Below are 22,936 nucleotides of genomic sequence, written 5' to 3'. Positions count from 1 at the left end.
CTGGATTTTGATAATTAGTCGGTATCAGCCTAATTCTGAACAAGGCAGTTAACCCACTGTTCCTAGGCATAGAAGGCACTTCTTGTCTCTCAGATCCTTCACAGCTTTTTGGAAGTTACCTGTGGTGCTGATGTTTAGGCCGAGGTATGAATAGTTTTGTGTGTGCTCTAGGGCAACGGTGTCTAGATGGAATTTGTATTCATGGTCCTGGGAACTGGACCTTTTTTTGGAACACAATTATTTGTGTCTTACTGAGATTTAACATCTCTCTCTCTCTCTTCTCTCTCTCTCCTCTCTCTCTCTCTCTCTCTCTCTCTCTCTCTCTCTCTCTCTCTCTCTCTCTCTCTCTCACTCTCACTCTCACTCTCACTCTCACACTCACTCACTCACTCACTCACTCACTCACTCACTCACTCACTCACTCACTCACTCACATTCGTTCATATGCCCAGTGAAGCGCCATGGCTGTGGTGGTCAGTGGACATTCAGAGGATGTACACAGTAATTATGACAACTTCCAACCTATCAGAGCTCTTGCAGCATGAACTGACATGTTGTCTACTCAAGCAAAAGATCAGAGAATGAAACTACTATTGAAAGCACAAGCTACAGCTAACTAGAACGGCAGTGCATAAACCTTGGTGAGTAGTTGTCTCAAAGAGAGAGAAGGACAATAGTTGAATAGTTTACCAGTCTTGAACAAATACATTTTTTTTAAATGAAGGAGAGAGAGAGAGCTATATTTCTTTCATAGTATATTTTATCACTTTCACTTAGCAAGAGAATGCCGCTAGCTAGTTTAGCCTACGCAAACACCTGGCTCAAACAAAGACAGATGCCATGTTAGCTAGCTGGCTACGGCTATCCGACACTGGAACTCTGGAATTAATTTATAATCACTGCTAAACTGCTTGCTGCTGACTAATATTGCATTATTGTAGGTTTAATGGGTTTACTAATGCGATAGTTCTAGTAGCTATGTTAATTAGGATGTTAATATGGTGACAATGATGTAGGCTGCGTGTTAGCGGTTATGATATGAAGGTTTGGCTTGAAAAGTTTTTTTTGCCTGGTCACAGACAGCTGGTGTGTTGTGCACTGAAGTCCACAAACGAAGGGAAAAGGTGAGAGGAGGAGAGTAATTATACAACGATCAAAGGGATCATGCTATTTGTATGTGACTGCTATGAAAGTGAACTGTGTTAGCGTGTGATCAGGGGTGCATTCATTCCGCCGATTCTGTTAAAAAAGTTTCTTAAATGGAAGCAACCTGAACGAAAAGGGGATAAACATACCTACATTTGTCCAATAGAAACTCTCGTTTGCAACGGTTGAACTAATGATTACACCCTATATCAGATCAATGTTAGATTGACCTGGGTGAAAGGAATATGAATGACAGTCATCCAATATGCTATAAGATAAATAAGACCCTGCTCATAAATAATAATAATCGTCCTCCCTCATCTTAAATGGCACCGACCACCACTGGTATGCGTGCATGGTGTGTGAGCGTGTGTGTGCATGCGTGTGTGGTGCATAACCGTAAGACTAGGGAAATAGACTGGAGCAATGGGCAGAGCGAATAAACAGTTCACATCTGTTCACACTTCAGTAAATTGTAGTGCTTGGCAGGATAGTAAAGTGTCCATCGGCCCACCGAGGGGGAGACTTGCTTGGCCTGCATACTCATGCTGTTATTCTGACTTAACATCCTTGTCAGTTGGCCTTTGTAAACAGGTGATGTCCAGTGGGTCTAACAGAGGTCTACCCTTCACACTACCACTTGTTCCCAATTCACTCCCTACCCCCTTCTCATTGGCTCTAACCCTGTGATATTTGCAGATCTGTAAGGTATAAGCAATATGGTGGAATCTCCACCAACACTGCTTAAACCTATTCAGAGCCTTCAGATCTTCAAACATCAAAGGGTTCGGGCCAAGAGGAAAGGGTAGCGAGTGAATTGGGACTGACTTTCTCATCAACACAAGCCAACAGGTTCAACGGTCAGAGGTCCTAGGTCAAAATTGAGTGTAACAGACGCCAGATGGTGATTGGTGGGTACCTGTGGGGAAGTGTTCGTTGATTGGCCAGTTGTCCACCTGCAGAGTGGCGTTGCCCCCATTCCTGGTGAAGCGCACCAGGTGGTACTTCCCGTCGTTGATCGTCATGGTTACCTCCTTCACACTGATGTCTGACGTACCAATGTTGAAGGTCACGCCCACCTTGCCTTCCGTCTGAAAGAAAAGGGAAGAAGAAACAGAAACGTATTAAAAGACATCAACAGCTTTCAGGCAACCCGGAAGAGAAACAAGCAGCAGGTTTGAGAGGATCAGTCTAAGGAAGAGGGTGGAGAATCATTACTCTTGATCACATAATAGTGAGTAGATATTTGGGATGCAAGTTGATTTGTAGATCAGTGTAGTCTGATTGCAAACACACACAACAAACAGGCATTTATAACCAGTATCAACCACTTTCCTTCCACAGGCAGTCTTCAGGTTGATCATTTATATTTTCCCATTGGTAAAACATTTCAATATGATACGCCACATATAGAATAGCAGAGATTTGCAGAACAGTACCATCTTCATTTCCTGGCTTAGTGCTTCAATCAAATCATCTTCATTGCATTTGTAATGCAGTGATACCAAGACCAGGAATCAAGATGTTTGCAGAAGCTGTAAACTGATTGCAGGGTTTGATTCAATAAGGCTGGGTCAACATTATATAGCCTGGACTATACAACAGTAACCCAAACAGTTGAACAACAGAGTTAGACATTCCTTGTTAACCCAGGTCTCCCCCTATCCTCTTCCTGAGCTAATACTAATCACATTGGAGCCATCTATTGGACATGTATTCTACTGTAGGTTGTGTGTTAGTACGGACACGCTAACAAAGCCCCTCATTCCAATGTCCATACCACTAATATGCAATCTACGGTTCTTTGTGGAAAGGGTTCTACCTGGAACCCAAAAGGGTTCTTCCATGGGGACAGCAGAATAAGCCTTTTAGGTTCTACGGGTGTAGACCCCAAAGGTAGGCAAAATAGAGGCAATATAGTTGGTAGCTGTACTACCTAGCCTTACAGTTCATTAAACTGTTTTCATTTGTTGAGAGTTAGCTGTAACAGAACGGTCAGTCACTTAATGATGAGTAATGTTCTGTGGAACGCCAGGACATATGCCTCTCCTCCCCACATCACATATGTAGCAGCACATATGTTTTATTTAACGGCAAAGTTAGTGGTGTTATATCACTCAAAGAGTGGGATAGAGAGAGAGAGAGAGAGAGAGAGAGAGAGAGAGAGGGATAAGAGAGAGAGAGAGAGAGAGAGGGATAGAGAGAGAGAGAGAGAGAGAGAGAGAGAGAGAGAGAGAGAGAGGGATAGAGAAGAGAGAGGGATAAGAGAGAGAGAAAGGGATAGAGAGAGAGAGAGGGATAGAGAGAGAGGGATAGAGAGAGAGAGAGATAGAGAGAGAGAGAGAGAGAGAGGAGAGAGAGAGAGAAGAGAGAGAGAGGAGAGGAGAGGGATAGAGAGAGAGAGGGATAGAGACGAGAGAGGGATAGAGAGAGGGATAGAGAGAGAGAGAGGGATAGAGAGAGAGAGGGATAGAGAGAGAGAGGGTAGAGAGAGAGAGAGAGAGAGAGAGAGAGAGAGAGAGAGAGAGAGAGAGAGAGAGAGAGAGAGAGAGAGAGAGAGGATAGAGAGAGAGAGAGAGAGAGAGAGAGAGAGAGAGAGAGAGAGGAGAGAGAGAGAGAGAGAGAGAGAGAGAGAGAGAGAGAGAGAGTGAGAGAGGATAGAGAGAGAGAGAGAGAGAGAGAGAGAGAGAGAGAGAGAGAGAGGCAAATAACAACCTCATTGGTTTCTCACCGCAACTTACTTTCTCGCCAACTTGCTAATTTTAAACAACCTGCCAACGTGTTTGATAGGAGCTGCTTGGGTATGCATGGGAACGTAGGCGTTACATGGAAAATGTTTTAAAGAGAGACAAGGATGGCGAGAGAAAGAGAGAGACAGAGAGCACGACAGAGAGTGAGAGAGATAAAAGATTAAGAGATGGAGTTCGAGAGAGAGGTAAAGAGGAAGAGAGAGAGTGATGGAGAGAGAGAGAGATACTAAGAGAAAGAGTGGGGGTGTAAGGGTACAAGTTTTCCATGTCATTTGTTCTAATCCCCTCTGGGAATGGTTGTGTAATTACCTGCTTTAAAGGCCCAGAGCCAAGGGGACATTTCTCACAACACAGCTGTGTGTGTGTGTGTGTGAGTGCGTGCATGCGAGCGTGGGTGCATGTGTGTGTGTGTGTACATGATGCACTGACCCACCGGGCTGATGACACGATGTGTTAATGGATCAGTGAAGAGATAAGAGCTAGTGAATCAGGATATACGATAGTGTGTGTGTGTGTGTGCATGCGTGCGTTATAGCGCTCTACTTAACAATGGCCACTGCTACTTCATATCATTAACTAACCCTTGACATTGTTGTTAACCCCTTGTTATTGCCTGCTACCACTAAACACCCAACACCCAACACCTTTTAATTGAATTGAAAACACTATACCACAGTGGTAATACCTGACATTCAGTGAAAACACTGAGGAAGTCAGCATCCATTTTAAGACAGTGTACAGTCTACCATCTAGCCAAATGTAAAAAATGGAGTTGGATCATCAGTGTTGACTTTCTGAAAGGAGACAGAACTCGAGATGAAACATCTTGATAAAGGTTGCAGGCCTAGTTAGTTTCCCTTCCATTGAAATGCAAAGTATTTCAAAAGGACTGCCTTGAAGGTCCTTGAGAGGCTCTCGCCCTTTGCTAACAAAAAGGTAGCTGTTTTACTCTGTATGTATTTCAGTACCAAGGCCAACCCAGTACACTGTCCAAATAGCACATTATGTTCTCTCATGTTTGGAGTAGTTGTCTACGAAACCACAAGAGTACCCTAGTATATCTCTAGTCCATGCACCCATAGTCTCACAGTCTGACACACAGGAGGTTGGTGGCACCTTAATTGGGGAGGACGGGCTCGTGGTAATGGATGTAGCGCCATTCCATTCGCGCCGTTCCAGACATTATTATGAGCCGTCCTCCCCTCAGCAACCTCCACTGGTCTGACACAGAATCTCAAACATTGCGTGCTAAAATACACTCAGTCCTGTGATGAAAGAAAAAGGCACACACCTCTCTCTCTCTCTCTCTCTCTCTCTCTCTCTCTCTCTCTCTCTCTCTCTACTTGAACAATCTTCCATCTCAGCTGATAATGCAGTAGGAAGTGAGTTAAACATGGGAAATGCATCTCCTAAAAGTGCCAGGTCGTCCTCGAGGAGAGATGAACATGAACTCTGCAGCATGGCCAGTTAACTCCCAATCTGATCGTAAGAGCTTCTATTAATCACTGAAGCCACGGTTCAAACCAAGCTTTGAACTTGAAGTTTAAACATCCGCTTCATTCCAGTGCACTGACAGAACACTATGGTTTTCTGAATATCAAATCATGGAATAACTTTCCCAAAAAGAGAAAATGTGTAGATGAAAGCAAAACACTATACTGTACATCCCCATTCACCTGACCTTCAAATCAACTGGCAGACCATCTGTCCCCCACAATGCCAAAGTCAAATGCAGTGCTGAGCGATTAGTGCTTTTTAAGTTGGGTTTCGGATTTGATTATTTTTGTAGACATTACATGTCATCTAGTCTTTATAGTGCTGCTGCCTATGCTGTCTGACAAAATCAATATTTTAGTAGTTCTTCAAAGTAAATAAAGCCTACTTTTATGACTGCTGAATACCAACTATGAATCACTTACACCATGTATTTTCAGGTAGAGATACCTCGCGAAGCAACTGCTCTCTATCCCTCCCCATCAATCAGGCATTCTTCTGTCTCTTTTATGTAGTGGGCGTAAAAGAGAACCAGACCGGGCAAGTAGGCGTGGTCAATTAGTTGTTTCAAAAAATGAAAAATAACCAACATTTTGTTTTTTGCAAAGGCACTCACGCTACTCCCTTTACAAATACCTACAAACAACGACAGATCACAGCCACCGCTGTAAACAATAACAACAGACACAGTGCAACGGTGTCCCAGGGCACGGTGGATTCAGCTCTCTGTGGTACTCAAAGCCCCGCACACATACACACACACCGCCGTCCAGCGGCCAACCACCTGACCGCCTGCCCTCCCTCCACTGCCACGGCAACGCTGTGATTGACATTTCCAATTACATTCTTTATTGGCCTGTCAGTCGCTGGGCGGGACAGCCCTTCATTGTCTCTTAAGGAAGGGAAGGGATGGCTATTGGTCTCCCAGTAAAAGATGATGACCCCCCCCCCCACGATATTCCTGCACTAGAAAATAAATACATGAGGTGGAAGGAGAATCACACATACACACACAATCCTGCCTAACAAAGCATAACCTTGCATTGAGCCCTAATCCATACCATCACACTGCAGCAATAAACAGCAGAGACAAGAGGCTTCAATCTCCCTGAACTGTCACAACACAACAGAACACATCAGACGACAACACAACACAACACGTTACTGTTATACTGTTATCTCCTCAGACTGATATGTGGTGCTGTGTTAAAACGCTGTTATGCTCATAGATAATATACACACTGTAATTCCTACCCCCCTGCACTGACTGGTCCTCTCGACTGCCTGCCTGCCACTAAACCATTGGTCATTTTAACACTGTATTTTGGACCTATGGAGATGCGAGACAGCGTTGGCAGCACAAAGCCACGGAAGATCGGCGGGGTGAGGAGGGCGGTGTGGTGTGTGTCAGTGTGTGAGAGTGTGTGTGTGTGTGTGTGTGTGTGTGAGTGATGGAGGTGCCTGTAAGTAAGACTGATAAAATAAAAGCACGGTTACGGGCAGAGAAGAGCAGCACATGAAGAGCTCTGCTCCGCCACCAAGTGCTCGTTCCCACGTGGTCCCTCCACATACTGACACTGGTAATCAGACCCACAATCCAATTCACCCGGCCTCCGATCAATGCCTTCAGCACAAGGAGCACCCCCAGGCAGCCAATCACTCAGAGCAGCACAGCAGCCTGACTCTCCAGGCCTCTCGGAGCCCTCTCCAGGCCCGTAACACAGACAGCATTCACATCACAGCCCTGCCAGACAGATATACAATAGACTACATTCCCTAGATGGGGTTTTGGTCATTTTTCTAAAGCATCAATATATCCAGGACTCTCCAGGCCATAGACATATCACAGCCCAGACAGTCACTATACAAAGATGGGTATTATTCCAATAGACTCCATCCTCTAGGATGGTGAACGGTCATTTTGTTGAAGCCAAGAGCAGATGTTGCATGTCTATAGACCTGCAACTGTAGCCCCCACACTATGGAAGACATATAGGACAGGATTTTGAATTTACAAATACACAAAGTGTGATTACTACCTCTAAGGGTTTCAGGCTTGAGATAGTCACCTCATACAAGTACTTGGGAGTATGTCCTTCTCTCAGCACATATCAAAGCTGCTAAAGTTAAATCTAGACTTGGTTTTCTCTATCGTAATCGCTCCTCTTTCACCCCAGCTGGCAAACTAACTCTGATTCAGATGACCGTCCTACCCATGCTAGATTACAAAGACATAATTTATAGATCGGCAGGTAAGGGTGCTCTCAATGTTCTTTACCATTCAGCCATCAGATTTGCCACCAATGCTCCTTTCTTATTTGTATTTTTTTATTTTACCCCTTTTTCTCCCCAATATCGTAGTGTCCAATTGTTGTAGTATCTACTATCTTGTCTCATCGCTACAACTCCCGTACGGGCTCGGGAGAGACGAAGGTTGAAAGCCATGCATCCTCCGATACACAACTCAACCTAGCCGCACTGCTTCTTAACACAGCGCGCATCCAACCCGGATTCCTGGAGGAAACACCGCGCACCTGGCAACCTTGGTTAGCACGCACTGCGCCCGGCCCGCCACAGGAGTCACTGGTGTGCGATGAGACAAGGACTTCCCTACCGACCAAGCCCTCATTAACCCGGACGACGCTAGGCCAACGGACCTCCCGGTCGCGGCCGGTTACGACAGAGCCTGGGCGCGAACCCAGGGTCTCTGATGGCACAGCTGGCGCTGCAGTACAGCGCCCTTAACCACCGTTCAGCTGATGTTCTGAAAGAGCTGCAAAATCTGGACCCCTACAAATCAGCCGGGCTAGACAATCTGGACCCTTTCTTTCTAAAATTATCTGCCGAAATTGTTGCCACCCCTATTACTAGCCTGTTCAACCTCTCTTTTGTGTCGTCTGAGATTCCCAAAGATTGGAAAGCAGCTGCGGTCATCCCCCTCTTCAAAGGGGGGGACACTCTTGACCCAAACTGCTACAGACCTATATCTATCCTACCATGCCTTTCTAAGGTCTTCGAAGCCAAGTCAACAAACAGATTACCGACCATTTCGAATCTCACCATACCTTCTCTGCTATGCAATCTGGTTTCAGAGCTGGTCATGGGTGCACGTCAGCCACGCTCAAGGTCCTAAACGATATCTTAACCGCCATCGATAAGAAACATTACTGTGCAGCCGTATTCATTGATCTGGCCAAGGCTTTCGACTCTGTCAATCCCCACATCCTCATCGGCAGACTCGACAGCCTTGGTTTCTCAAATGATTGCCACACCTGGTTCACCAACTACTTCTCTGATAGAGTTCAGTGTGTCAAATCGGAGGGTCTGCTGTCCAGACCTCTGGCAGTCTCTATGGGGGTGCCACAGGGTTCAATTCTTGGACCGACTCTCTTCTCTGTATACATCAATGAGGTCGCTCTTGCTGCTGGTGAGTCTCTGATCCACCTCTACGCAGACGACACCATTCTGTATACTTCTGGCCCTTCTTTGGACACTGTGTTAACAACCCTCCAGGCAAGCTTCAATGCCATACAACACTCCTTCCGTGGCCTCCAATTGCTCTTAAATACAAGTAAAACTAAATGCAACCGATCGCTACTTGCACCTGCCCGCCTGTCCAACATCACTACTCTGGACGGCTCTGACTTAGAATACGTGGACAACTACAAATACTTAGGTGTCTGGTTAGACTGTAAACTCTCCATCCAGACCCATATCAAACATATCCAATCCAAAGTTAAATCTAGAATTGGCTTCCTATTTCGCAACAAAGCATCCTTCACTCATGCTGCCAAACATACCCTTGTAAAACTGACCATCCTACCAATCCTCGACATTGGCGATGTCATTTACAAAATAGCCTCCAATACCATACTCAACCAATCGGATGCAGACTATCACAGTGCAATCCGTTTTGTCACCAAAGCCCCATATACTACCCACCATTGCGACCTGTACGCTCTCGTTGGCTGGCACTCGCTCCATACTCGTCGCCAAACCCACTGGCTCCATGTCATCTATAAGACCCTGCTAGGTAAAGTCCCCCCTTATCTCAGCTCGCTGGTCACCATAGCATCTCCCACCTGTAGCACACGCTCCAGCAGGTATATCTCTCTAGTCACCCCCAAAACCAATTCTTTCTTTGGCCGCCTCTCCTTCCAGTTCTCTGCTGCTAATGACTGGAACGAACTACAAAAATCTCTGAAACTGGAAACACTTTAAGCACCAACTGTGCTTAAACAGCTCACAGATTACTGCACCTGTACATAGCCCACCTATAATTTAGCCCAAACAACTACCTCTTTCTCTACTGTATTTAATTAATTAATTAATTAAGCTCCTTTGCACCCCATTATTTTTATTTCTACTGTGCACATTCTTCCATTGCAAATCTACCATTCCAGTGTTTTACTTGCTAAATTGTATTTACTTTGCCACCGTGGCCTTTTTTTGCCTTTACCTCCCTTATCTCACCTCATTTGCTCACATCGTATATAGACTTGTTTATACTGTATTATTGACTGTATGTTTGTTTTACTCCATGTGTAACTCTGTGTTGTTGTATGTGTCGAACTGCTTTGCTTTATCTTGGCCAGGTCGCAATTGTAAATGAGAACTTGTTCTCAACTTGCCTACCTGGTTAAATAAAGGTGAAATATATATCTTTTTTTTTTGTGTTGTGGTGTCTCTCTTTATGTAGTGTTGTAGTATCTCTCTTTATGTAGTGTTGTGGTGTCTCTCTTTATGTAGTGTTGTAGTATCTCTCTTTATGTAGTGTTGTGGTGTCTCTCTTTATGTAGTGTTGTAGTATCTCTCTTTATGTAGTGTTGTGGTGTCTCTCTTTATGTAGTGTTGTAGTATCTCTCTTTATGTAGTGTTGTGGTGTCTCTCTTTATGTAGTGTTGTGGTGTCTCTCTTTATGTAGTGTTGTAGTATCTCTCTTTATGTAGTGTTGTGGTGTCTCTCTTTATGTAGTGTTGTGGGGTCTCTCTTCATGTAGTGTTGTGGGGTCTCTCTTCATGTAGTGTTGTCTCTCTTTACGTAGTGTTGTGGTGTCTCTCTTTATGTAGTGTTGTGGTGTCTCTCTTTAAGTAGTGTTGTGGTGTCTCTCTTTATGTAGTGTTGTGGTGTCTCTCTTTACGTAGTGTTGTGGTGTCTCTCTTTATGTAGTGTTGTGGGGTCTCTCTTTACGTAGTGTTGTGGTGTCTCTCTTTACGTAGTGTTGTGGTGTCTCTCTTTATGTAGTGTTGTGGTGTCTCTCTTTATGTAGTGTTGTGGTGTCTCTCTTTATGTAGTGTTGTGGTGTCTCTCTTTATGTAGTGTTGTGGTGTCTCTCTTTACGTAGTGTTGTGGTGTCTCTCTTTATGTAGTGTTGTGGTGTCTCTCTTTATGTAGTGTTGTGGTGTCTCTCTTTATGTAGTGTTGTGGTGTCTCTATGTAGTGTTGTGGTGTCTCTCTTTACGTAGTGTTGTGGTGTCTCTCTTTATGTAGTGTTGTGGTGTCTCTCTTTATGTAGTGTTGTAGTATCTCTTTATGTAGTGTTGTGGTGTCTCTCTTTATGTAGTGTTGTAGTATCTCTCTTTATGTAGTGTTGTGGTGTCTCTCTTTATGTAGTGTTGTAGTGTCTCTCTTTATGTAGTGTTGTGGTGTCTCTCTTTATGTAGTGTTGTAGTATCTCTCTTTATGTAGTGTTGTGGTGTCTCTCTTTATGTAGTGTTGTGGGGTCTCTCTTCATGTAGTGTTGTCTCTCTTTACGTAGTGTTGTGGTGTCTCTCTTTATGTAGTGTTGTGGTGTCTCTCTTTATGTAGTGTTGTGGTGTCTCTCTTTATGTAGTGTTGTGGTGTCTCTCTTTACGTAGTGTTGTGGTGTCTCTCTTTATGTAGTGTTGTGGGGTCTCTCTTTACGTAGTGTTGTGGTGTCTCTCTTTATGTAGTGTTGTGGTGTCTCTTTATGTAGTGTTGTGGTGTCTCTCTTTACGTAGTGTTGTGGTGTCTCTCTTTACGTAGTGTTGTGGTGTCTCTCTTTATGTAGTGTTGTGGTGTCTCTCTTTATGTAGTGTTGTGGTGTCTCTCTTTATGTAGTGTTGTGGTGTCTCTCTTTATGTAGTGTTGTGGTGTCTCTCTTTACGTAGTGTTGTGGTGTCTCTCTTTATGTAGTGTTGTGGTGTCTCTCTTTATGTAGTGTTGTGGTGTCTCTCTTTATGTAGTGTTGTGGTGTCTCTCTTTACGTAGTGTTGTGGTATCTCTCTTTATGTAGTGTTGTGGTGTCTCTCTTTATGTAGTGTTGTGGTGTCTCTCTTTACGTAGTGTTGTGGTGTCTCTCTTTATGTAGTGTTGTGGTGTCTCTCTTTATGTAGTGTTGTGGTGTCTCTCTTTATGTAGTGTTGTGGTGTCTCTCTTTACGTAGTGTTGTGGGGTCTCTCTTTATGTAGTGTTGTGGTGTCTCTCTTTACGTAGTGTTGTGGGGTCTCTCTTTATGTAGTGTTGTGGTGTCTCTCTTTACGTAGTGTTGTGGGGTCTCTCTTGTCAGGACATGTGTTTTGTCCAATATTAGTATTTCATGTTTAGCCCCCGTCCCCGCAGGAGGACTTTGCCTTTTAATAGACCATCATTGTAGATAAGAATTTGTTCTTAACTGACTTGCCTCGTTAAATAAAGGTAAAATATTTTAAAAATATATATATTTTTGTGTTTAACGTATTCTTAGTGAAGTGGCTGGTGCATGGAGATTTGTAGCCTCCTGAGGTCTCCATTTGAGACCATTTAATGGATGTCTTCTAAACCAACCAAGGTATCACATAGCAAACCCTGTCATACATCCTTAGGATAGTCGGTATTAACATCTGAATTACATCAACTGGCTCTAAACCAAACTCCCAACTGGCATCCAGAAGATCCAGAGGATCCCATATCAAACTGAACCCATCCCGGTGAGGAAGCTGACATCACATACAACCTCCACCTGACATCATGCAGGGCAGCAGAACTAAAATGAGGGTGTTGTGGTCAGGGCCCACCACCCATCAGAACAGTATCAAGGACCACACACAGAGTTTGTCCAAAATGCCACCCTATTCCCTGTGCAGTGCACTACATTTGACCAGGTCCAATAGGGAATAATAGGGTGCCATTTGGGAGGTATTCAGAGAGCGGTACAGGGAAGTAGGTCGATATGACGATTGAGGACGAACATGTGATGGATGATTGATGCTCATGGCCTTCACAACAACAATACATTTATCTGAGGTAATTGACAGAGATAACTCGAAGATGACAGGACCATTTGTAGCATCCCGGAGATGAGTGTAGGGTGAATTATTTCCTGTGATGACATTATCCTATGGCCTACTCTGCTCTGTGTCCTTGGTAATAGTGTCCATGGCAACTTCATTGTCTAGGTCAATGAGGATGATGCAGTAAAACTCTGATCATCTTTATCATTCCTGAAATTTCAAGACTCAATAAGACTCCCGAAATTCAACCAAACTTAGCCGCACCTGAATTCAAATTCAAAGAGATTTGAGTTCTTCAGGTTCATTCTACACCCCAAAGATCCTAAAATATTCACACAGGAGAAGCAGGAACGAAGGAACAGATCCACTCCACGGTAAGGAGAAGAACAAAATGTCCTCTTTACTTAATACAGCCTGGTAATTGATTAGCTAATGCCTAGAAGTCCATTAGCAGAGTGTGTTAAATGCTCAGGAGTGCCAGTCAACGTTAACCTCTAACCCCGGCTAGTCTACATAATAAAAACACATCAGTGAACATTTCATTTAAACATGAGCAGGAAGCAGCGTTGTGAAAGGTAATGGCTTAGACACTCTCTCCAGGCTCAATGTCAAAGGAAGGCAGAGACCTGCTCCTCTTTGATCCTCCTATGACTTCAGCAGGGTCAGCTTTATGCATTATTTATACACACGCACACAGACACACACAGACACACACAGTAATTGTCCCAGACACTAATGGTGGAGGGCCTGGTGAAAACATTTGTCAATGCTACCCCAGAGACGATGATATCACTTTCATCTAGGTCGGTGTCGTCAGGATGAAACACTCACTGGTCTTAATCATCCCAAATATGTTGTTCTCTCTCTGGCTTCGAGTGCTCAAGTTTGGAGTACAGGTGCTCGAGGAGTTTGAAACGATACTGCTCTCCATAATGTACAGTACATAACAACATGTACGTCTTTGACATTTGAGACTACACAAAGTCCAGACTGATAGGAAATGACCCACAGCACGACCCACCCAGTACTTTAGTCCTGCTATTTTATGCACATTTCCAAAGCATTTTCCATTTTCAGATGTTTTTCCTGCTTAGCTGTAACGGCTGTAGGGATTACTACGGACACAACATAACTGCACAGCAAAACCCCAGAAACCTAGTAAAACAACCCCATCAGTGATGAATCTCTATTGCTGTCCGGTCCAGGCCTGCTCTCCATCTCTCATTATTAGAATGCAGAATGCACCGCTGACACACACGCACGCACACACACACCACGCCAATACAATGTAGAATGCACCGTTGACACAGTAATCAGGCTGAATGCAAACGGGGTTGGGCTCGACGGACCACACAGCACACGAGTTCTGCATCCACCCATCTGCCATCCACCTATCTGCATCCTCCCATCTGCATCCATCCATCTGCATCTACCCATCTGCACCCTCCCATCTGCATCCACCCATCTGCATCCATCCATCTGCATCCACCCATCTGCATCCACCCATCTGCATCCTCCCATCTGCATCCACCCATCTGCATCCACCCATCTGCATCCACCCATCTGCATCCACCCACCTGCCTTGCCCATCTGCATCCACCCATCTGCATCCATCGTTATTCATGGCAACATTAACTCCAACAAAAGACAGGAACCATCTATTAAATATTAATACAAACAATTGGACTGATGTTTAGGAGGCCTCTGTGTTCAATTATGAGTTTTATTTCATTCTTTATTTCCATTAAGCCACAGTGAGTCTACTGGTCCATTAGGGAGAGCAGGAATTCGGCGGAGACACACACACACACACCACACACAGAGTGCCTGGGCTGTGAACCTCACACAGCGCTGCTTGGATCTAACACGTGGCCAGCACGACAGGGGTTCATTAAAAAAACACTAAATAGGATTTGTGCTCAATGGAATACAGTGCTGTGAAAGACCATTAGGAACCTGGCTAATGAAATTGAAACAGCTTGGTGATCAAATTAGAATCTGTTCGGTAGATATTTAATTTAATGTGCTGGTGAATTCGAAACACTTTTAATTTGGGTCTCCCGTTTGAAATTGCGCGCCATAAATCAAAGACTAAATTCATAGGGTTTCTCTCTCTCGTTCCCTTGATTTTCTCTCAAATGAATAGGAACAACCTCGTGAATTAAAGTCTGTAGAAAACAAAACAACGATTAGAGCATGAGAAGGAGTCCCCACTGTAGCTATACTTAGAAAGTGTTAGCTTGGCTAACCCAGAACTAAAATCCCAGACCTTCATCAGGCATCAGGCAAAAGAATACACTCATATCTTTTCAAATGAACAACTGTGCACACCTGGATTGTAAAACACTTGCACATTATTATAAAAAGTTGGTTGTTGATCATTGCTAGACAGCCATTTTCAAGTCTTTTAATAGCTTCTCAAGCTGATTTAAGTCCAAACGGTAACTAGGCCATTCAGGAACATTCTATGTCGTCTAAGTAAGCAACTCCAGTGTGTATTTGGACTTGTGTTTTAGGTTATTGTACTGTTGAAAGGTGAATTTGTCTCCTGGTGTCACGATCGTCGTTAGAATCATCGGACCAAGGTGCAGCGTGATATGGTTTCCACATATTTATTAGTGAAACGCACAAAACAATAAAGACAGAACGAAACGTGAAGTCAGTGAAGTGCTAACAGGCAACTAAACATAAACAAGATCCCACAAACATAGGTGGGAAAATAACGACTTAAATATGATCCCCTATTAGAGACAACGATTACCAGCTGCCTCTAATTTGGAATCATACAAAACACCAACATAGAAAAGAAACTAGAACACAACATAGACATAGAAATACTAGATCACCCCCTATTCACGCCCTGACCTACTATACCATAGAGAAACAATGGCTCTCTATGGTCAGGGCGTGACACCTGGAGTCCGTTGGAAAGCAGACTGTACCAGGTTTTTCTCTAGCGTTTTGCCTTTGCTTAGCTCTATTCCATTTATTTTTATCCTAGTCCATGCCGATGACAAGCATACCCATAACCTGATGGAGCCACCACCATGCTTGACAATAAGAAGAGTGGTACTTGGTGATGTGTTGCATTTGCCCCAAACATAACGCTTTGTATTCATGATATAAAGTTCATTTCTTTGCAGTTTTACTTTAGTGCCTTGTTGCAAACAGGATGCATGTTTTGGAATATTTTTATTCTGTACAGGCTTCCTTCTTTCCACTCTGTCATTTAGGTTAGTATTGTGGCGTAACTACAATGTTGTTGGTCCATCCTCAGTTTTCTCCTATCAAAAAGCCATTCAACTCTGTAACTGTTTTAGAGTCACCATTGGCCTCTGAGTTATGAGATGCCTGTATCTTTGTAGTGACTGGGTGTATTGAACCACCATCCAACGTGTAATTAATAACTTCACCATTGTCAAAGTGATATTCAATGTCTGCTTTTAACCTATCTACCAATAGGTGCCCTTCTTTGCGAGACACTGGAAACTCTACCTGGTCTTTGTGGTTAAATCGTTGCTTCTAATGTACTGCTCGACTGAGGGACCTTACAGATAATTGTATGTGTGGGCTACAGAGATGATGTAGTCATTCAAACATAATTCTGAAGGCAGTGTATGTGCTATTTCAGAGAGAATAGCATCAGTCACTTTGGCAAATGCATTGTTCCTGCCAGCTCTTACAGGAGAGGAAATAGCTATGTATTGTAGCACAAGACTCTCCAGCCTGTTTGAAGAAGTACCATGTAACAACAGTAAATGTAATAACTTTTTGATTTAATAACTTTTTCCGCTAAATGTAATAAGCTATTACATTAACCGGTGGTTATCACAGTAACCAAAAGGTTGCTAGATCGAATCCCCGAGCTGACAAGGTAAAAATCTGTTGTTCTGCCCCTGAACAAGGCAGTTAACCCACTGTTCCTAGGCCGTCATTGTAAATAAGAATTTGATCTTAACTGACTTGCCTAGATAAATAAAGTTTAAATAAATACACATTTTAAGTTGTGTAACAACTGTATGAATAATGTAATAACTCCAACCAATCGTATAATAACTTAACAAATTATATATATTTTTTATGTGCTACTTGGCTCAATTAGGCCCTAGTATTAAATATAGAATCTGCAATAGTTCCCTGCAAACAATAATGAGTTATTAGGACATCCATGGGACATCAGAAAATGGTCGCCTAAAATTGTCAGGATGTTGTGTCATGGTCTCTTAGTTAGGGGCGACATCCAACATTCAACACATGCATGACAACAAAAAGTTATCTCAAACGGACTGTCTCAGATAGGGAGAGTCCAGAGTCTCAACGTATCTTCATGTTTTTTCATACGAACGATGGTGATCAGAGGCAGAAATATAAAATAGATCACCACTTAAAAAGCGCAAAAACAGGAACCGACAGCACTGAGATTCCAGCAATTTAATGTAATCAAGTGGACAGCAGACACCCCGAGTAACAGCTCCAGAGATCCTTCACTCCCCCAGTGCAGATGGAGACAGAGCCAGGAGCAGCTTTGGGATTCGGCTGCCTGCCTTTGAACATCAAGCATCAATTGGATGAGCACTCACAGGGAGAGAGAGGGGAAGAGACAGACTCCCATCTTCCCATCTGCTTACTCACATATTTAGGCAAGTTCCGTCTTCGAGCATAGCCACACGCATGCAAACAATGGCCTTTAGTAGTGGCACATGTAAGGCCAATGTTAGCTAGCATCGATATCGTTAGTGACGCCACTAACGGTAGATAGCACCTACACAAAAACAGCTGAATGGCTAATGCTAAAAAGCTAATACTGTTCCTTGGCTGAGAGTGTATTCCAACAAGGGTTTAGGCCAGGCATGCAGAGTATGCTAAATACCTTTGGAGGAAGGGGGAAGCTGGGAGGAAGGGGGGTTTATGGTGATGATATGTAGGGTTGATGAGGCAGACAGGATAAGGTCTTTGTAGCTCACCCACCAGTGGGCAGACATATGTGGATATTCCCGCCAAGGGCTCAGGGAGAGATAGATAGCACAAACATAGTTGTCAGGGGGTCTATCAGTGGTCTGGTTTAACCACTTAGGGATAAACACTTAGCCACCTTCCGCTTCACCTACAGAGGTGTGAGACACAGGCTGGGAAGAGCCAGGGCAGAGATCTAGTGAATCTGACGAACATATCAAGACTGTTTCAAGGACAGCTTTTTTCCATCTACGTAACATTGCAAAAATCTGAAACTTTCTGTCCAAAAATGATGCAGAAAAATTCATCCATGCTTTTGTCACGTCTAGGTTAGACTACTGCAATGCTCTACTTTCCTGCTACCCGGATAAAGCACTAAATAAACTTCAGTTAGTGCTAAACACGGCTGCTAGAATCTTGACTAGAACCCCAAAAATGTGATCATATTACTCCAGGGCTAGTCTCTACACTGGCTTCCTGTTAAGGCAAGGGCTGATTTCAAGGCTTTTACTGCTAACCTACAAAGCATTACATGTGCTCGCTCTTACCTATCTCTCTGATTTGGTCCTGCCGTACATACCTACACGTACGCTACGGTCACAAGACGCAGGCCTCCTTACTGTCCATAGCATTTCTAAGCAAACAGCTGGAGGCAGGGCGTTCTACTATAGAGCTCCATTTTTATGGAATGGTCTGCCTACCCATGTGAGAGACGCAGACTCGGTCTCAACCTTTAAGTCGTTACTGAAGACATCTCTTCAGTAGGTCCTATGATTGAGTGTAGTCTGTCCCAGGAGCGTGAAGGTGAACGGAAAGGCACTGGAGCAACGAACTGCCCTTGCTGTCTCTGCCTGCCTGGTTCCCCTCTCTCCACTGGGATTCTCTGCCTCTAACCCTATTACAGGGGCTGAGTCACTGGCTTACTGGTGCTCTTTCATACCGTCCCTTCCATGTGCGTCACTTGAGTGGGTTGAGTCACTGACGTGGTCTTCCTGTCTGGGTTGGGGCCCCACCTTGGGTTGTTCTGTGGCGGAGATCTTTGTGGGCTATACTCGGCCTTGTCTCAGGATGGTAAGTTGGTGGTTGAATATATCCCTCTAATGTGTCTCCCGACCCCCCCTGTCTCAGCCTCCAGTATTTACGCTGCAGTAGTTTATGTGTCGGGGGGCTAGGGTCAGTATGTTATATCTGGAGTACTTCTCCTGTCTTATCCGGTGTCCTGTGTGAATTTAAGTATGCTCTCTCTAATTCTCTCTTTCGTTCTTTCTTTCTTTCTTTCTCTCTTTTTTTCTTAACTTCTTTCTCTCTCTCGGAGGACCTGAGTCTTAGGACCATGCCTCAGGACTACCTGGCCTGATGATTCCTGGCTGTCCCCAGTCCATCTAGCCGTGCTGCTGCTCCAGTTTCAACTGTTCTGCCTGCGGCTATGGAACCCTGCCCTGTTCACTGGACCTGCTACCTGTCCCATACCTGCTGTTTTCAACTCTCTAGACAGCAGGAGCGGTAGAGATACTCTGAATGATTGGCTATGAAAATCCAACTGACATTTACTCCTGAGGTGCTGACCTGTTGCACCCTCGACAACCACTGTGATTATTATTATTTGACCCTGCTGGTCATCTATGAACATTTGAACATCCAGAAGAGGACTGGCCACCCATCATAGCCTGGTTCCTCTCTAGGTTTCTTCCTAGGTTCTGGACTTTCTAGGGAGTTTTTCCTAGCAACCATGCATCTACACCTGCATTGCTTGCTGTTTGGGGTTTTAGGCTGGGTTTCTGTACAGCACTTTGTGACATCAGCTGATGTAAGAAGGGCTTTATAAATACATTTGATTGATTGATTGATCTGCACTGGGGGAGTGGAGGATCTCTGCAGCTGTTACTCAGGGTGTCTGCCGTTCACTTGATTACATTGAACTGCTGGAATCTCAGTGCTGCTGGTGCTTGTTTTTGTGCTTCGGTCGTATTAACAAACATGAAGATACGTTGAGACTTGCGTGGAAAGAATGACAGAGTAGCGATCATAGCTGTAGTACATAGGTTACTGATCTCTTGATCGCACTTAAAGCCACATGTTCACTGGTTCGAGTCCCTCCTGTATTTGCTTTCATAAGCGTTATCAAACTAGAGCATTGAAAGTGTAGTTAGTTTTACACAGAAAACTATTACTTTAAGATAGACTATGAGTTATCTCCCGCTATAACATAGACTCATACCAAGGCAGATCATTTTAATTCAACCCAATTTCATGGCTGATTAACTCCAGATTCATACTGTATTATGTAGTCTTGCACTAGTAAAGTCAGAGTTGAACTGCTTACTGCAGTGCGGTTCAGAGTCATTATGGGCCGTATACACTGAGTAAAAAACATTAAGAACACCTGCTCTTTCCATGACAAAGACTGAACAGGTGAATCCAGGTGAAAGCTATGATCCCTTATTGATGTCACCTGTTAAATCCACTTCAATCAGCGTAGATGAAGGGGAGGAGACCGGTTAAAGTTTTTTTTTTAAAGCCTTTAGACAATTGTGACAGATTGTGTATGTGTACCATTCAGAGGGTGAATGGGCAAGACAAAATATTTAAGTGCCTTTGAACGTGGTATGGTAGTAGGCGCCAAGCGCAACGGTTTGAGTGTGTCAAGAACAGCAGCACTGCTTGGTTTTTCATGCTCAACAGTTTCCTGTGTGTTTCAATAATGGTCCACCACCCAAAGATCATCCAGCCAATGGCAGGCCAGTGGTCAAAAACAGGTCATTGATGAAATGGACAATGGAGGCTGATACTAATTGTGCAGTGCAACAGACAGGCTACAGTTAGTCAACTGACAGTCCAGTACAACATTGGTGCCCAAAGACCCATAAAATAATGCACAACTTGTCGTACCTTAACAAGAATGAGGTATGGCAGACAACGACCTTACAGAGTTCCACTTCTTTAAGCAAACAACAACAAACTGGGGATTCAGTGGGTTAAGGAACAAAAACACTGGACACTGGAGAATTGGAAAAACATTGCCTGGTGTGATGAATCCCGGTTCCTGCTGTTTCATGCTGATGGGAGGACTAGGGTATTGTCGTGTCAAAATTGCAGGCTGGTGGTGGTGTGACGGTGTGGGGTGTGTTTTCGTGACCCCTTTATAAAAGTGGAGCAATGTTTGAATGCCACAAGGTATCTGAACATCATTACCAATCAGGTGCATCCCTTCATGGAAGCAGTGTATCCATCTACGAATAGATATTTTATAATGGTTCCACAAACATGACAGTTAATTCAGTTTACTGCAGTGGCCTGCCCAGTCACCAGATCTTAATCCAACTGAGCATCTGTGGGATGAGCTGGAACGAGCTATTCGGAGCAGATATCCACTACCAGCCAACTTGACACAACTGTGGGAAGCAATGGAGTCAACATGGTCCAGCATTCCTGTGGAACGCTTTCGACAACTTGTGGAGTCCATTCTCCACAAATTAGGCGGTTCTGAGGGCAAAGGGGGTGCAACTCAATATTAGGAAGGTGTCCCTAATGTTTTGTACACTTAGTGTATAGGATCTCCATATGTTCATACTGGGCTGTATATATTATCTCCATATGTTCATACTGGGCTGTATATATTATCTCCATATATTCATACTGGGCTGTATATATTATCTCCATATGTTCATACTGGGCTGTATATATTATCTCCATATGTTCATACTGGGCTGTATATATTATCTCCATATGTTCATACTGGGCTGTATATATTATCTCCATATGTTCATACTGGGCTGTATATATTATCTCCATATGTTCATACTGGGCTGTATATATTATCTCCATATGTTCATACTGGGCTGTATATATTATCTCCATATGTTCATACTGGGCTGTATATATTATCTCCATATGTTCATACTGGGCTGTATATATTATCTCCATATGTTCATACTGGGCTGTATATGTTACCTCTCCATATGTTCATACTGGGCTGTATATATTATCTCCATATGTTCATACTGGGCTGTATATGTTACCTCTCCATATGTTTAAACTGGGCTGTATATATTATCTCCATATGTTCATACTGGGCTGTATATATTATCTCCATATGTTCATACTGGGCTGTATATGTTACCTCTCCATATGTTTAAACTGGGCCGTATATATACTCAGCACACAGTTTATAAGGTACACCCATCTAGTGTCGGGTCGGACCCCTTTGCCTCCAGAACATCCTGAATTCTTCGGGGCATGGATTCTACAAGTCGGAAATGATCCACAGGGATGTTGGTCGATGCTGACGCAATGGCATCACGCAGTTGATGCAGATTGGATGGCGGTACACCACCGCCACAAGCCCGTACTGTTGACACCAGGCAGAATGGATCCATGGACTCATGCTGCTTATGCCAAATCCTGACTGCCATCACCATGGTGCAACATGAAATGTGATTCTTCAGACCAGGCCATGTTTTTCCACTCCTCCATTGTCCAGTGTTGGTGATGGCGTGCCCACAGATGCTGCTTCTTCTTGTTTTTAGCTGATAGGAGTGGAACCCTGTGCGATCATCTGCTGCAATGTCCATCCGTGACAAGGATTGACGAGTTGTACGTTCTGAGATGCCGTTCTGCACACCACTGTTGTACTCCACCATTATTTTTGTTTGTGGCCTTTCGGTAAACCCTCGAGACGGTCGTGGGTGAAAAGCAATCAATTAGACTGGTATGACTGTTCATCAACAGGAATCTTATATGCTAATTGTGGTATTTATGTTTAAATAATAATGATATCTCCATGCAGAAATGGAGAATATGGAGAAAAGAGAATTATGAAGTGCATTTGATAATAATTTCACTACTGACAGATACAATTCTGAGTGGGTAAGTTTGACATGCCTTGAGATAAACCGTTTGTACCCCCTGCTGGGCAGGAAGTGGAGAACATTTCTCATGCTCACTGTCTTAACGTGTCAGCATATTTCCTAGCTTCACAGCTTCAGTATTTCCTTCAGTGGTGGGGAGATGAGAGGGAAAGAGAGGGAGTGAGGTAGGTAGGTAGGGAGGAAGGAAAGGAGAGAGGAGACGGGAATTCATTCGACAACACCACAGCCTTACTGGATATGATATACACACTTTTTATTCAGAAGAATTCAGAAAAACACTATACAAATTCACAGGAAGTTTTACCTGCTGGCAGTAAAAAATGTTTTGCTGGAACCCAGAACATTTTGCGATTTGATTTGAACTAAAAGAGTCACTATACGAAAATACCACATTTCAGGTTAGATTGAATTGAGCCCATATTTAAAGGAGAATCAGGCAAAGACAAACAGACAGTAATGGGAGATGGTGAAGACAGACTAAAAGAGAGAGAGA

The 22,936-nt window shown here is 43.7% G+C and overlaps 1 protein-coding gene across 1 annotated transcript in view; it reads right to left on the bottom strand.

Moving 5' to 3' along the window:
• The window catches only part of LOC109901393 (neurexin-3b), a 524,234-nt gene that overhangs the window by 72,836 nt on the left and 428,462 nt on the right, over nt 1-22,936 (bottom strand). The window contains exon 21 of the mRNA XM_031837378.1: nt 2,066-2,237. Within this exon, the coding sequence (XP_031693238.1) occupies nt 2,066-2,237 (172 nt within the window). The remainder of the gene's footprint in view (nt 1-2,065; nt 2,238-22,936) is intronic.

The sequence above is a fragment of the Oncorhynchus kisutch genome, linkage group LG12, assembly GCF_002021735.2.
Source record: "Oncorhynchus kisutch isolate 150728-3 linkage group LG12, Okis_V2, whole genome shotgun sequence".
Classification (NCBI taxonomy): domain Eukaryota; kingdom Metazoa; phylum Chordata; class Actinopteri; order Salmoniformes; family Salmonidae; genus Oncorhynchus; species Oncorhynchus kisutch.
The sequence above is the reverse complement of the archived record's forward strand: the minus strand, read 5'-3'. Positions and strand labels throughout refer to the sequence as shown.